We start from the raw sequence: 15,298 nt of genomic DNA, 5'->3' as shown, positions 1-15,298 counted from the left end.
GCAGCCTAAACACAAAGAATATGTTCTGCTGTAGTAGATATATGAGGTAGAAAGCACTCAATGTACATGCTAACTCTCTACTTTTTGCCAATGGGGAACTGACAAAGTTTGTTGTGCAACATCTTGCTTTCAGAGATTTGAATGTGTACTAGCTTCCAAGAATAACTGTCCCTTTGTAGGGCAATGCTAAGATACCATTTGGGGTGCCATACATTAAGAAAGGAAAGGGGGGTTGAGGAAACAAATTAGGAAAAGAACACACACAGTGGGGAGGCCCTGAACATGGTTGAAAACTCAAGATGCAGGTGAAAAAATAAGCTTGTTAAGGAAATCACTTCATTTATTTATGAAAGTGAAGGGAATAAGAATGATTCAAGTGATCACAGGAAAATGCTGACTTCAGACAGATGAATTCACAGTAAAATCCAATATTGAAAGTCCTTAAATGGTACAATAGAAGCCACAACTCGAACAGTTTGAAAAGTTAGCCTGGAAAATACACTACAATTAACCTGCAGTGCAATCCATAAAAATGAAGACAGCATGAAGTCCTTACCAGTATTACTCCTATGCTGTTAAGCTCTATAAGCTCCTGGTTTACACTGCTTGTATTTGTCTGTAAAAGGCTAGATATTAATCTAATAACATTTAAACGCGTGTTTCCCACAGGTGGATCCAATACACCCCAAGTTGTCTTCATGACACTTTTCTGAAAAAGTAAAAAGATACATACATATGTAAGCACCATTAAAATATCTTTAAAAAAAACAGCAAATCATTACTACGGACAGAGTCCTGCTTAAAGATATATCTAATCAGTCCTTGAACAAGTTTAAACTTTTTTTTGCAAAAAAACATTTTAGTTCCGAACACCATAGCTCATTTTAACTCCATAGACAGGAAGCAGTAAAAATTGCAACATGAAACAGACTGTAAAAACTTATTGTTAACTACAGACAGGATCTCAAAGTAGATGCATTCTAGGCAACCTTGAAAGGAATTCAGACATGCTTCCTAGGAAACACTTCTCACTGATTAATACACATACAGCTTTGGTCTACACTGCTACAACATATACAAAACAGCTGTGCGGACAGTCTGTAAAAATTTAATATCTCAACCACTTGGCCTTTATTCGTCACAGGCCTCTCTTACAGACTGCAGCACCCAGTTCAGTGCTCTTCACTGGCAGAATTTCAGCTAAATTTGAGTGGAAAAATATAAATGGATCACAGGAAGAGTCCTTAAAAATTGCTTAAATCTGTTAATAAGCCCAGAGAATTTAACATGCCAAGGATCTGGCCTACTTGGACCCTGGGCAAGTCTAGAGGAATTGTACAGGTCTCACATGGGCCATACCAAAGTTGCAACAACCAAAACATCCATCCACTTACTTTTGGAGGCTCAAGCAGGAGTTCATGGAAGGCAGAAAGTCGTGCTTTTATGGCTTCTAAAACACTTTTGTTGACTGAATACGTTGAATTGCTCATGCCTGGAGGACAGATCTCTATATGGCCCTCAAATCTAAAGCATACACAAGCAAAATTTCATCATTACTATTAGAACTAGTAGTGAAATATCTTTAAAGCATCATCGACAGTGTCATGGTTCTGAAGGGATGTGAAAAGAATGAACAGGCAAGTAAGAATACAAGGTGACAAATAAATTAAGTGTGAAATAATAGTTGAACAAGATTCTTACAAGCAAGTCCCAGTATTCGTAAGTTTATGGTGCTATGTATCTGCCTCAAAAGAGGAGATTAAGAGCTTCACTCGTCTATCCTGAGCAATATAAGCAAGTTGAATGTACTACATAGATTTGTTCAGTGGTTTCTCAAAGTGAAGCTGTAATAGAACTCTAAATAACTTTTAAAAAAGCTCAACACACTCACTGCACTGTACACGCTTATTCTATTCCTTGTATCCAGAAACAGACAGATGAAACGCAATTAGTCTGATCTGCAAAGTGACATTTCAAACACCTTCTAGAAAAAACTGCAGAAGGACCAGTCATAGCAAGTTTGCAGACGATACTAAGCTGGGTGGAAGCACTGATCTGATGGAAGGTAGCGAGGCTCTGCAAAGGGATCTGAACAGGCTGGACCGCTGGGCTGAGACCAATGGCATGAGGTTTAACAAGGCCAAGTGCCAGGTCCTGCACTTGGGGCACAACAACCCTATGCAGTGGTACAGACTAGGAGAAGAGTGGCTGGAAAGCTGCCTGGAGGAGAAGGACCTGGGGGTGTTGGTTGACAGCCGACTGAACACGAGCCAGCAGTGTGCCCAGGTGGCCAAGAAGGTCAATGGCATCTTGGCTTGTATCAGAAACGGTGTGACCAGCAGGTCCAGGGAGGTTATTCTCCCTCTGTACTCGGCACTGGTGAGACCGCTCCTTGAATCCTGTGTTCAGTTCTGGACCCCTCACCACAAGAAGGATGTTGAGGCTCTGGAGTGAGTTCAGAGAAGAGCAACAAAACTGGTGAAGGGGCTGGAGAACAGGCCTTATGAGGAACGGCTGAGAGAGCTGGGGTTGTTTAGCCTGGAGAAGACCTCATTGCTCTCTACAACTACCTAAAAGGAAGTTGTGGAGAGGAGGGTGCTGGCCACTTCTCCCAAGTGACAGGGGACAGGACAAGGGGGAACGGCCTCAAGCTCCGCCAGGGAAGGTTTAGGCTGAACATAAGGAAGAAATTTTCACGGAAATGGTCACTGGGCACTAGAACAGGCTGCCCAGGGAGGTGGCTGAGTCACCTTCCCTGGACGTCTTTAAGGGACAGGTGGACAAGGTGCTGAGGGGCATGGTTTAGTATTTGATAGAAATGGTTGGACTCTATGACCTGATGGGTCTTTTTCAACCTATGATTTTGTGGCAGTGTAATGATGCCAATCTCAATCACTTCGTTCGCTCTTTTATTTCTCCAGGTACAAGAGGCCACAAAAATGGTTCAGTCATTAGTACACAGAAGACACTTGATACTGCTAAACAGTAGCTTAGTTAAATTAGACAGGCAAATTTAAGTGAACCAAGCGGAATGAAAACACTCACGTCTGTCGTCTTGTCTCAAGTAAGGTCAATAGTATTTGGATTGCACTGACTATTGCAGATTCATTTTTTTCTTTATGAAAAATATTAGACAGCAACTGCTCTATGATTTCTTGCCTGAAAAGAGAAGCATTGGCATCAGATGTAACACTACTTCAGGATACAGCTGTTAACAGAAGTAGCTATTCTTGCCAATATATAATTAATAAAGAGATAATACACAGATAACCAGTAGCTATTTAAAGCGCACAGGTACCACTAAGACAATCACTCCCATCTGCACTGCCCCAATCGTGTTGTCCTAGTCCCTCCATTTACCTAGTTTTTTGATCTGACAAGCAACAGTACAAAAAGGGAGCTTCCAGTCAGATCCAAAAACTCATTCAGCTTGCCATAACAGCCACACAAACTTAAACCTATAGCCAGCAAAATTAAGCAGGGGATACAGTAGAGTTTTCTCTGGCAAAAAAAACAGGCTTAGGTTGGCTTCAGCAACAGATGAAAGCCTCAGATATATACTCTGCACAGTATCAAGCTGACAACCACACGTCTGATCCTGCTAACTTTGTCAGCACAGGAAATTTCAGTGAGACAACCCATGCACTCTCCAAAAGCCCTCCAGGTTCTGATTACTTGCAGAGTTATTTTAAATTACACAGACAGATGATGAGTAGCAAAGAAAACTCACCTGAAAAGCAGAGCTTGCCATTGCTAAAGGTTTTCAAGGTTGAAAGTTAAAAAGTATGTTTTTATGAATGGAAAAAAAAAAAATCAGAAATTCATCAAGCCAACTTACTTCTCTAGGCTTGCAAGCAGTGGATCTGGTTCTGAACTGTTCTGTACTTGTAACATCTGGTCTCTGCTTAGGCGAATAATTTCACAGAGTGACTGTGATGCATTTGAATGCCTCTGGAACAGAAAAACACAACTTTGCTGTAAGTAACAATGCACTGAACTAATTCCTCAAATAAAAGAAATGAAACTTTCAACTTGGGCAGTGGAGGGGGAGGGGCAAGGGGCTCCTTCACATGATCACACTTAAATACTGGAATCAGCTTACTGCAAAACAGCACGGAGAAAACAAGACCAGCACTGTAACACTATGTTGTACAGCAACTTGCTAAACATATCCAGAGGAGTGTCAGATCAATACTTACATCTTCATCTTGAGACGGATGTACAATTTCCACAAGCCGCTGGATAATTCTCTCCTCATTTAGCCACTGTAAAAGTGGGTTTGGATGTTAGTAAGAATGTTATCCAAGTGAATGAATTAAATTCAACAAAATTAAAAAGCTGTTTGACAACTGCCATGAATCATACTGTTGATAATTCTTAAAAAGAACTAACGATACTTGAGAAGAAAGGAATAACATAAAATTAGTGTTACTGAGCAACTCTAAAAAAAGTATTAGGTATAATGTTTAAGGTCCAAAATATTTTTATAACTGCATCTGGCAGTTATGAGTTAGATACTAGACACCAGGGGAAGAGAACAACCACTCAGGTTCAATGCTGTTCTCACCAGCGTTGTGACTCCCCTAGAAATGTATTGGCAGCTCCAAACAAAAATCCCCACACATCTGATTTTGGCACATTTAAGAAAAGTTTAGTAAAACCAGCAGAACATTAAGAAACCTTACAGTTCAAACATCAGTCAAAAATCCTGTAAGACATTTTACTTACATTTAACACTTCTTGCCGGGGCTGTGGAGGTTCTATGCAAGTCAACAGCCTGAGCAACAAGTCCATGATAGCAGAGGTCCCTATGTGCTTAATAATGAGGTCTACAAAATCATGTTTCCTCTTTAAAAAATCCACAATCTAGAAATTGAAAAGAGGTAAGCTTACATTTGCTTATCTGTATTTTTCATGGGAAATTACACCAACCAGTTTTAGTTTCTCTATTCTACTAAACTGAGAAAATAAATGAGAACTATTTAAACACTTCTGCCACTTAAAGCTTGCAGTACAAAGCAAGTTAATATAGTACACTGAGAAGCAAAAGTGGTACAGGACAGATCCATACTAGGTACAGTGTGTTTTGGGCCTCTTTTCAAGCCCAACTTTCTATAAACTACATATAATCCAATGCACAGCTTTCCTTTTTGGCATGAATTACTCTCATCCCTGCTTAGTGACCAAAGCTTGACACAGCAAAACCATAACATAATACAAACAAATACAGCTCTTGCTAAATTAAAGATGCAGAACACTGTCAGAAACTTAAATTGCTCAGGTATGAGAGTCAGTCACTGCAGCTGTTTGCAGTACCGGGACACACGAACACAGTATAAAACCAATTCTGAACAAGGATTCCAAACATATCTCACCTTGTTCTACAATTCTTCATGCCAAGTTGGACACACTCCCACAGATTCAATTCACTCACCTTCATGTCTAACAGCAATTAATGCAAATATTATCAAATAAAATGCTGAGTTAAGATAAGCCAAAAGGTAAGCACTCTCACACCAACTGCACAAATACCTCAGGCAAATCTAAATCAAATACATTTTATCCACACAAATATTTTTTAATCTGGTGCATACAATAAAAAAAAGTTTAGTGTCTTCAGCTAGCATGGAAGTTGAATGCCGTCTTTGACTGTGCTGCTATCCCTCAAATGTATAGTCTTAAAGCAGCATTGCCCAGTACAACTTTATTGGATCTCTTGTTAAATATGAGAGTTTGTATATAATTACCTGCTCTGGTTTTCTGCTTATAAGAATACTTAGCACTTTGCTGAAGAAACTGGCCAGTAAAGGGTTCAAAGGAGATTCATTTAAGAGGAAGCCATACAGTTTCATAAGTAAGGATTCTTCTTCTCCCAGCCTATCATTGATTTGTGAGACATCAGATGTAAGCAGCTCACAGGATATGTTTGGATATCTGGGAAAAAAGGTAAAAAAAATTACCCATCATTCATACTTCAAAAGTTGTCATACTTCCAGCTCTGTATTCAAAACTTGTCAAGGCTTCTGATCAAGTTTTCAGGAACAGCTGGTCTGCATTAATTAAAACAGCAAACCAGTGAAAGGCAACATAACACACTCAGCCTATAAGCTCTGTTCCCTCCTTTAAAGGATAGACTATGCTGTTCTCCTGTAGCAATAGAACAACATTAAGGAAGTCGGGAAAGGGCAAGCTTTTATTTTAAGATCTATTGCTGAATCCATCTGTTCAATTGTTAAATACAACTTTTTGTTCTATTTGTTCAATCTATATTGTTAAAAATACATATGTATATAGAATCTATATTATGTAGAATCTCAGTAAACTAGTCAAAGTCTGACAAAGCCTGCAAAATTAGCTAGTACAGCTCCACAGAGTCAAAAGTACAGTTCAGAACATTAAGTAATTAAACTAAGAGGCCATTAAGACCAGTAATTTCCTGCACTTGACAGCACTAGCACCCATTCACACTAAAGGTAATTATGAGAGCATCAGCAGCTTAAGGTTTCTAAGTGAAAGATGCTTCAAATTTCAAACTCTAGTAGAAACACAGAAAGCTTGGTTCAACCAGAAATGGTGAAGTACTGCAACTAAGAGTTTAGCTTATTTCACATTATTTTTTTACATACTGTTTTAAGGAGAAAAACAAAACCAAAAAAACCCACCCAAGCTTTCTTCATAAACAACTCTAAAAACAGGCCAAAAATGGTAGAAGCACTTTTATACAAATTGCTAGGTCGACTTTCAAGTCCGAACCTTATCAAACTAGCTTAAGTGTCAGCTATAACCCCATTCTTACAGTTTTAGCTCTGCAAAGGAGAACACCAGCAATTAAGTACATTCTTTCAAGGAGCACTACAGCCCTTCTAACGAGCATCTTCAAAACATCTTACCAATCAGCCATAAACCAAAGCTAAACACTTAACTATACTACCAAAATGGGGTTTCTTCCAACTATTTACTTAATCACAACCACAAGACTATTTTCTTTGAGCCTCCTGTGGACAGCAACTCTTTTTGGAAGCATTTGTAGATAAGAAGCCTCCATTGGAACAATATGCAAATACTAGAAATATTTTAAATGTTCAATAAAGTCCCTTGAAAACAAACATACTCTGAGGATACCGGTATTGTAAAAATACAAGCACAAAGGGATTCAAAACACACTATCAAATTAATTGGAGTAAGTTCCCCTTCTTTCTACCTTCCCAAGTCACCCCACCCCTGAAAGTTTTCCTACTTATATCGAATTTTTTCATCCATGTCTTGAGGTGGCTCTTCAATAATAAATGAAACTAGGTCTTCCAAACACTCTGATTTCAGCAGAAATTCTATAAGTTTGCGATTCTGAGCCTTGCACTCTTGCAGAACATCCTCTTCATCCATCAGTTCCTTCAGTGTTACATCATCTCTCTCTAGAAGTGTATCTATGTGGGATGACGAATGGAGATCAAATTTCCAAAACATGCTGGTCTGGATAAGAACATACACAAAGCATTAAGTTTACAAATCTATTTAAGCAGTATTTGTAGTATTTCATAGTATTCATTTCATAGTAGTATTTCATAGCTTCTAACCCCAAAGGTACCTGCGTGCATAGAAACTTTCTAGAATGAGACAACAGTAGATGCCAATGATCAAAAGCTACAAAACCAGGCTTGATTAAAGATGACTGAATACTCCATAGTAATTTTTGTACCTCTAGAAATAGCCAATATTCTAATACTCAAAGACACTTAGGCAGCTCCAGGGTTTTACTTACATGAAAGAAACGTGCTAATCTGCATTAAAGAAAAAAGGATAACTTTGGGTTTTATTTTATTGAACTTGTTCTTCCCAACCTTTATTTTTAGTCTACGTACCAAGCCTCAGATTTAGACCAACTTGCTCAGCAATCACATGTAAAGGTGAAGGAATTACAGTAATCTTAACTTGCAGGCCCCACAAAAAGTGCTGGAGCTAATTTCAGCACAGGATCTACTCTCTCACTGTACCTCCCTTCACAAACTTGACACAGGAAGAACAAGGGACAATAAAATATCTTATGCAAACACATGAAAGGGCTGTGGCCCCAGCCACTGAAAAAGCCAGAACAGAAACATAACAATGAGCAACTTAACTTTTCCTTATAAAATGCTTTGGCAACTCCACATTAATCCTGTTGCTCTAAGACACCTTGCAAGTAGTTGCTACCGAGGCAACACACTATTCGGAAAGAATATTTCCATCAATGATAGACCAAATAAACTCCTGCTTTCACCTCTCATTAAGCTCAATACAAGTATTCACTCCATTCTCCAAAACAAGGCTTTTACATGACATTTAACCTCTGACACCATATCAGCTGGTATTACGTGAATGCGGAGTTTAAGTGCATTCAAAGAGATACTACAGATAATGAACAGTAGGAGAAATTCCTCTTTCGTTACAATCGTAAACAGCATGGTTTTGAGCAGCACTCAAATTAGGAAAGAAGCACTCCTTTTGCTCCTTTAGTAACCACCTTCCAAATGTGAAGGATTAATTCAATGTGTTAATTACTGCTGAGCATTAGCTACATCATCAGCTGCAAGGACAGTTAGCTATCACAGAAATTGTAGGTGAATAGTCATACTTTTAGCAAGAATACTTCCATAAGCTGCAGGTTGTAAGTAGGAGCAAGCTTCAAGACAGTAACCATGCTTTTGTCATACACTTAAAACCTAGAAAATTAAATAGCAATACCTAATTCTTACAGAAACTAAGAGGTAGACAGCCTTAAGCATGTATTTCCAAGTTAAAATAGATTCAGCATGCATACTACAGCTACTTAGAACAGCCACGTGCCAAATTTAACCATTACACACTGACCACTTAACACCACTTTACTTCATTAAGCCTTTTATCAGAGGCAGTAAGCATACATAACAGCCCCTAAATTACATGGCTTTCTGTTTAAAGGTAAAAGAATCAAACAAAATCAGCCAGGAAAACATACAGATCATTTCAATTGCAGTATCAGTACTTATAATCGTTGCATGGGATCTCAGATCACTAAGTGGTTAAGAAAAAAAAACAGGGGAAAAAAATCCTCTTTTCTACTAAAAGTATTGGTGAACTTACACTCAAGATTTAAAAACCACCTGATCTCACAAATTATCTCAAATCAAATTATATCAAGTTATTACTGAATACACTAGCTTGTGAGTATTGAGGCTAGACGCAGAGTTACAGTATGCAAGTGAAATTAATACATTATTAAAGTCACAGGGTATTTTGTGTTGTTTCAAGCGTCTAAAAAGTAGATCAAATCCCTCCCCTTGCCCCAATTAGTGAAAGTAGCATCTTTGCAAGTATTCACTATCAATGCTAATTCCAAATGTAAATATCTCTGCAGTGATTAAAGCTCGTTTCAGTAGCTTCAAATTATTTCTTAGTTACTTATTTCAAGAGAAATTCAACAATGGAAAATAGCAATAACAACAAAAGAGGCATACTACTGCAAACATGTTACTGTTTTTATTTCACAAACTGTCTCCCAGGCAAGCTCTTTTAAGGCGTGCTCCCTCAACATGTCAGGTTCCAGCCAGAGATTATTCCATCACTTTTCAACAGGAGCCCAGGTCCTTTGAAATAAGGAAAAATAAACAACATAAAATGTGCCAAAGCAGAATTCCAGGAACCCCGAAGAGAACTTTCTTAGGCATTATCACTGGCAGTAATCTAGAATCAGCCTACCATAGTTCTGAATGGAAGTTTTAAAACCAACAAGTTATTGCCATTCTTCCCACAGCCTACTGTTCTACCTCTTCCTCCCATAACTTACCAATTCTGAAATTTTGAATTACCTTCATGCTTTTTCAAATTTCAGTCCCATTAACAGAGAAAAAATTAGGCCTTCTGTTCACAAATCAGGAGAGTTCCTCCCAAAATTTCACTACCTGCAAATTTACAGTAAACTCCACCGGTCATTTGGGCTAAGTTACTCCCAATGTTAAACTCCATTGCCAACATGAGCAGAAAAATCACATTTAGATTCAACGCAATACGTAAAAGATTGACAAATACCAGATGTGCTCAATATTAGATATTACAAAAAGCAAAATAATACTAAAACCTCTCAGATACAGGAAGAAAAACTGTGTTAAAAACGGTACAGCTGCTGCAGGTATTTGACTGCCTTTGTAACATGAGTTACTTTCCTTAATCTCCAAGAGCTCCCAGCAAGCAAGACTAACCAACTTCCAATTCACATAAACAGTACTTTGAAACGTTTACATCAACTTGCCGATGTACAAATTCAAGATCCTAAGAACACCTTGCTTTCAGAAAAAAAATATATTGCTTTGTTTACCTAGTTAGTATTAACAGATTCTTCTCCAAATGAATGCTGAAATAACACTCCATGTACCCAGCCCTGTCAAACAGCCAAAAACTCCTACACCAGGACACACAAAAGGGAGGGGAGGACAATAATGCAGCAGAATGGAAGCTTACAAGGGCAAGACCAGCAAGAGGAAGAGGCTTCCCTGAAGCCAAAGGTGGCCTTGCAGAACCACTTCACTTCTCTGCATCAGACAGAAGAGGAAACACCCATCAATCAGAAGAGCTGCTGGAGCTGAGTAAGGCAGCCTGATCTGCTCCTCAGATAACAACCAGCTTAACAACGAAAAGGCAACAGGTGACAGTAGGAAGAGACTCTTCTGAGAGGTGGAGAGGCACCCAATTGCCAGCCTGACCCACTCTCCAGAGAGGTGTGCTGCCTACCACGGGCTCACATCAGGGATGTCACCAAGAAGCTGCCAAGCCTTTCACAACCCACTGACTCCTATCTGCTGCTGTTGTTTCACATGGGCAGCAGTGATACAGCCAGGAGCAGTCTGATAAACTAAATATCCCAGAGGAGGGGACTGCAAGCAAAAGACACGATGTGGCAGTGCCTTCCTGACTGTGAGAGAAACACATGCGAACTGTATGAAGGCAGTAATTTTCATAACATCCTCTTTAATACCTGCCGCCTCATCCTCCTTATGAGTTGTCAAATTATCTAACAAGTAGGGACTTTCACTCCCCTATTAAACAACAGAAGAGGGTGCCTGCTATGGCTGCAGAACAGTTAAGAACTGAGACAGAAGTGAAATCACTTTCACCCTTCTTTATCACACTAGCTGTACTTTTATCTAGATCAGAACTACAAATAAATATTTTTTTACATGACCATATATATGCATCATGCGCATACACACACGCCCCATTATGATTTAATGCCCCAATAATCAATCACTTCAACATGCCAAAGCACATAAACAAGTCCAAACCAGTTAATATTTATTCAAAGACACCAGTCCCTCAAAATTTAAGGGGTCACCACCATCCAGCAGAAGTACAAAGATCAGCTAAAATCCACAGTTTACAACAAAGTTAAAAGAGCAATTTTACAACAAGCAACAACAGTGTATCCTTGTCAATACTTACATGCTATCTCAAACTATGGGTTAATAAGTGTTAAGAAATATAGATCTCTATTACCTACAATAACTACAAATTAGACACTGATCTTCACTGCCTAAGTACAAAAGATTAATCATTTTCTAGTAACTCTAATTCAACATGCAAACATTTACACATTTAAAATCTTCATTGGGCACAGAATTCACTTAGGTTCTTCATATTTTGAATTGTCCCAATTATCTTCAAAATGAAAAAGAAGATTATCATGTACACAGAAAAGCAGGTAGTTCCATATTTTATAAAAAGCAAGCTAAATTGTCTTCTAGGTAGCTATGCAATGTTTTACACTGAAGCATGCAGCTCAGTACCAAAAATTCAATTACAGAAGACAGTGTTACCACACTTCAATATAATAACCTTTAGTGCTAAACATCATTTATACCTAATATGTGTCAGTTTGTGAACAAATGTGCTTTGAAACTCTTCCAAAGAACTGGAAGCTGGGCAGAAGATACGCCCCCTAGCACAGAACTAAAACATTTTAAAGCATGTTCCCTGTAAAACAAATAGAATAACCAAACAGTGTATCTACATGACCTCTGATTCTCACTGTAAGGCAGAGAAAGAAAATAGTGCAGCAGTGTGGGTTAAATGACAAAGCTAGAAACAGCCAGCAAAAAGGTGGTCAGAAAAAAGCTGCAAGGAAAGAGGAGGAATGACCACAAAGTCTGAACTGCAGAAGGAAGAACAGCTTAGAAGTTGGTAAATGTGAACCTAAAGAAACTGGGTAAATAAGCCTTTAGTGGACAGCAGGGATACAAAAAAAAAAACTTATAGCATTCAGGAACCACTTAAATTTTCAGAAGGCTTTATAGATTCAGCAGCTAAATCTATTGCTGTAGATGAAGTTTAATAGTTTCTTACCTGTTAAACACAAAAGTTTAAAAGTTAAAAAACCAGAATGATTTGTATTCTCTCAGGCTTCTTGCCCATCACAGGGTATCCTGGCAACAGCAAAAAATCTTTCAATCTACAGTATTAGCAGATTAGCAGGACTGAATTAGGATTGAATTAGATGAAGCAGATTTCTTCCTACAACGACAAAAAATACATTTTATAATTTAATACTGTAACAGGTTCTATTCAATAGCTCAACAACTACATGAACACTAAGCATTGCTTTGCAGAGAATAAGAAAAATGTACTGAAGAAGGAAACAACTTTCTAGGAAGAAAAGTATCAGTTCAGTGCAGCATTCTCTGGGAATAAATTCAAAAACACCCTGGTTTTAAACCAACTTTAATGAAACATCCCTCTAATTTTGTGACACAAAGGAAGAAACTTCATTAATTTGAGATAAAACTGCCCTTGTAATCTGCACTTGACTGGGGAATCTTACACAAATCCAGACTTCTTCTTTGTTTTATAAACTATTAGCAATTTAATACGAATTAGGATCATCAGATCTATAAGATCTGAATCAGCCATTACTAGAGGTTTTTAGCAGCAGCCTTGTAACTATGCTCCTTATATTAACATCTGATTTATCCACAAACCTCCATAGAAATAAGCATACTAGCACTACAAATGCCACTTATTTTGGCATAAGTCTGCATGAACAATTCAGCCAGTTTCAATTTCAAATCAATTTACCTTACAAAAAAACCCAATACAGTCCACACACAGATTTAAGTAACCAGCTGTTAAGACAGTATTGGGTCACCTAAAATTCATCATTAAGGAGATCTGTGCTTTTGATAGCTTAATTCTTTTAATATAAAGCAAAGTAGTATTACAGAGCTTAATTATAAATCCATAACTGGCTTCAGAGAGACATTTACCTCCCTGTGCTTTGGTTAACACCAAACAAGCAAGAAAAAGCATCCTATTAATTGATGCTGCTTTCCAGTGTAGCTGCTTCTAGCAGCTGTAAGAAGGATTTCTAATACAAAAATACATGTTCCCTTTCCACCACTTATAGAGGGCTTTTAGTTTTTGCTTTTAAACACAAGTTTCAAGCAAGAGAAGACTACTGTTTCTTTTGGGAAGACGGATAACATTGCTCATGAAAAAAAAATAGTAGAAGTACTAGCAACTGAGAAGGGTAGCAAATACAGTAGCATGTTCATTAACATACGACAGTGACTACCTAGTATTTGTCCAAAAAGCTCCACTACCAGAGTTTATCACAAATAACTTCAGCTAAAAAAAAATTAACAAACAACCCCAAACCACACACCTCAAAAGCATTTAAAGTAAAAGAATAATTTTACTTTACAACTTCCATGTTAAAGAAGCTGTATCTTCAAAGCTGTTTCTTGACCTTTGCAGATTATTAAATAGATAGCCTCTGTCAACCTAAAGATATATACTACAAATTCCTCTTGAACTAAAAGAAATTTCCACATTCTAGTTAAACAATCACCCAGCAACAGTTTTTTTCTTAGCTGTTTTTAGGGCTAGTAAGTTTTGTGGCTTGAAATATGTTGTTTGTTATCTTCCACGGTTCTGGAACCAAAAGCTACCACATCTATGTTTTATTCACAACAGCACAAAGACTCCTAGCCTTAATGTACAAAAGCACTAAACACAACTTTCTCTAAGGGTATTTAGCAACCAACATGCAGAACCGAATGTATTGCATTGACCTTTATACTTTCAAAGGTCACATGTGTTTTCCACCCTTAGACCTTCAGGTCTACATGTCAAGTAGATTTACCAATCCCTCACGAGTCAAGTGACTAACCAGAGTCGAAAAAGCAAACATGTTTACTGGACTTACTTTGCTTTACTGGCAGTTTTTTGGTTATCATTTCTGCATTTCAAATGATCACCTACATTCAGAAATAAAGCTCGAAGAAGGGAGAGAGCATCACTTAATTATATCTTGTGGGAGCAAAATATGAAGTTTGCTTAGCTTAATGCACTTTCAGAAGAGTTTGCAAATTCTTAAGATATCATCCACAGAGAACCCAGTTGCCAGTAAAACTATCCAAATGAAAACCACTATTATTGTTCCCCTTACGAGGACATTTTTCTGATACTTCTGTATTCCTGTTGCCATTTGAAAACTTCAGTGTCTAAACACCATTGCTTAGCACTAGGACACTCAGCTTCTGAATTCAATACAGTAGAATTATATAGGAAACTAAAAACACTAGTGTAAGCAAAATTAGCAAGATATCAGCAGTGGAAGTATTACAGCATACCCTGTGAAGGGTTTTCCACCTGCTATGGTCAATCAGGAATTTTTCAGTCCACTGCAGAACCTACAAGAGTAGAGAGCTTGGTTTAAGGAATGACTTCCACTTGGTGGCACAGATGATTCATTGGCTCAGACTATCCCCCTTCAGAGCATGGATTGGGTATTGAAAAAGGACTGCAGCATGGATGGGGGGGGGGGGGGGGGTGGGGGGACCACAACACAGGAGTTATTTCTTTAAAATAATAAGAAAGACAATCAACTGATTAGATGAGGTTCAAGGCTATTTAAATCTATCTTTCCTACATGCAGGGATGCCTTACATCCATCAGTAGTTCAGCCATATTAACAAGGTACTTCTGTCAGGGAGAAGTGGGGTCATCATAGAAGTTTTCAAAAATTTAAATCTGAAGATAACACGCAAAGGCAGGATGGAAGTAGTCACAACATATCCATGCTCACATGTTTATCTAATATACGTGAAAAATAAAGCAATGCACAACTATTCAGAGCAGCATTCATTTTTAATTTTCAGCATTTCACTCAGACTGCCCCACACTGCCCAAACTGGATGGAATACCAATGAAAACAGAGCAGCCTGTTTCAGCATGCTTCCCAGTATCTGGCAACACTATGGTAAGTAGATCCCCATGGTAGTACCAGACATGC

The 15,298-nt window shown here is 38.2% G+C and overlaps 1 protein-coding gene across 3 annotated transcripts in view; it reads right to left on the bottom strand.

Moving 5' to 3' along the window:
- Positions 1 to 15,298, bottom strand: part of PPP6R3 (protein phosphatase 6 regulatory subunit 3) — a 57,106-nt gene that overhangs the window by 32,323 nt on the left and 9,485 nt on the right. For 2 of the 3 annotated variants that reach the window (XM_069857801.1, XM_069857804.1), the window contains exons 2-10: positions 12,352 to 12,519; positions 7,238 to 7,470; positions 5,748 to 5,934; positions 4,729 to 4,866; positions 4,200 to 4,265; positions 3,839 to 3,951; positions 3,046 to 3,159; positions 1,395 to 1,524; positions 557 to 709 (exon numbers count right to left, since the gene is read on the bottom strand). In XM_069857801.1, coding sequence (XP_069713902.1) covers positions 557 to 709; positions 1,395 to 1,524; positions 3,046 to 3,159; positions 3,839 to 3,951; positions 4,200 to 4,265; positions 4,729 to 4,866; positions 5,748 to 5,934; positions 7,238 to 7,464 — 1,128 coding nt within the window. In that variant the 5' untranslated portion in view covers positions 7,465 to 7,470; positions 12,352 to 12,519. The remainder of the gene's footprint in view (positions 1 to 556; positions 710 to 1,394; positions 1,525 to 3,045; positions 3,160 to 3,838; positions 3,952 to 4,199; positions 4,266 to 4,728; positions 4,867 to 5,747; positions 5,935 to 7,237; positions 7,471 to 12,351; positions 12,520 to 15,298) is intronic. The other variant, XM_069857803.1, reaches the window with a different exon arrangement.

Source organism: Phaenicophaeus curvirostris, chromosome 5 (genome assembly GCF_032191515.1).
Source record: "Phaenicophaeus curvirostris isolate KB17595 chromosome 5, BPBGC_Pcur_1.0, whole genome shotgun sequence".
Taxonomy (NCBI): domain Eukaryota; kingdom Metazoa; phylum Chordata; class Aves; order Cuculiformes; family Cuculidae; genus Phaenicophaeus; species Phaenicophaeus curvirostris.
The sequence above is the reverse complement of the archived record's forward strand: the minus strand, read 5'-3'. Positions and strand labels throughout refer to the sequence as shown.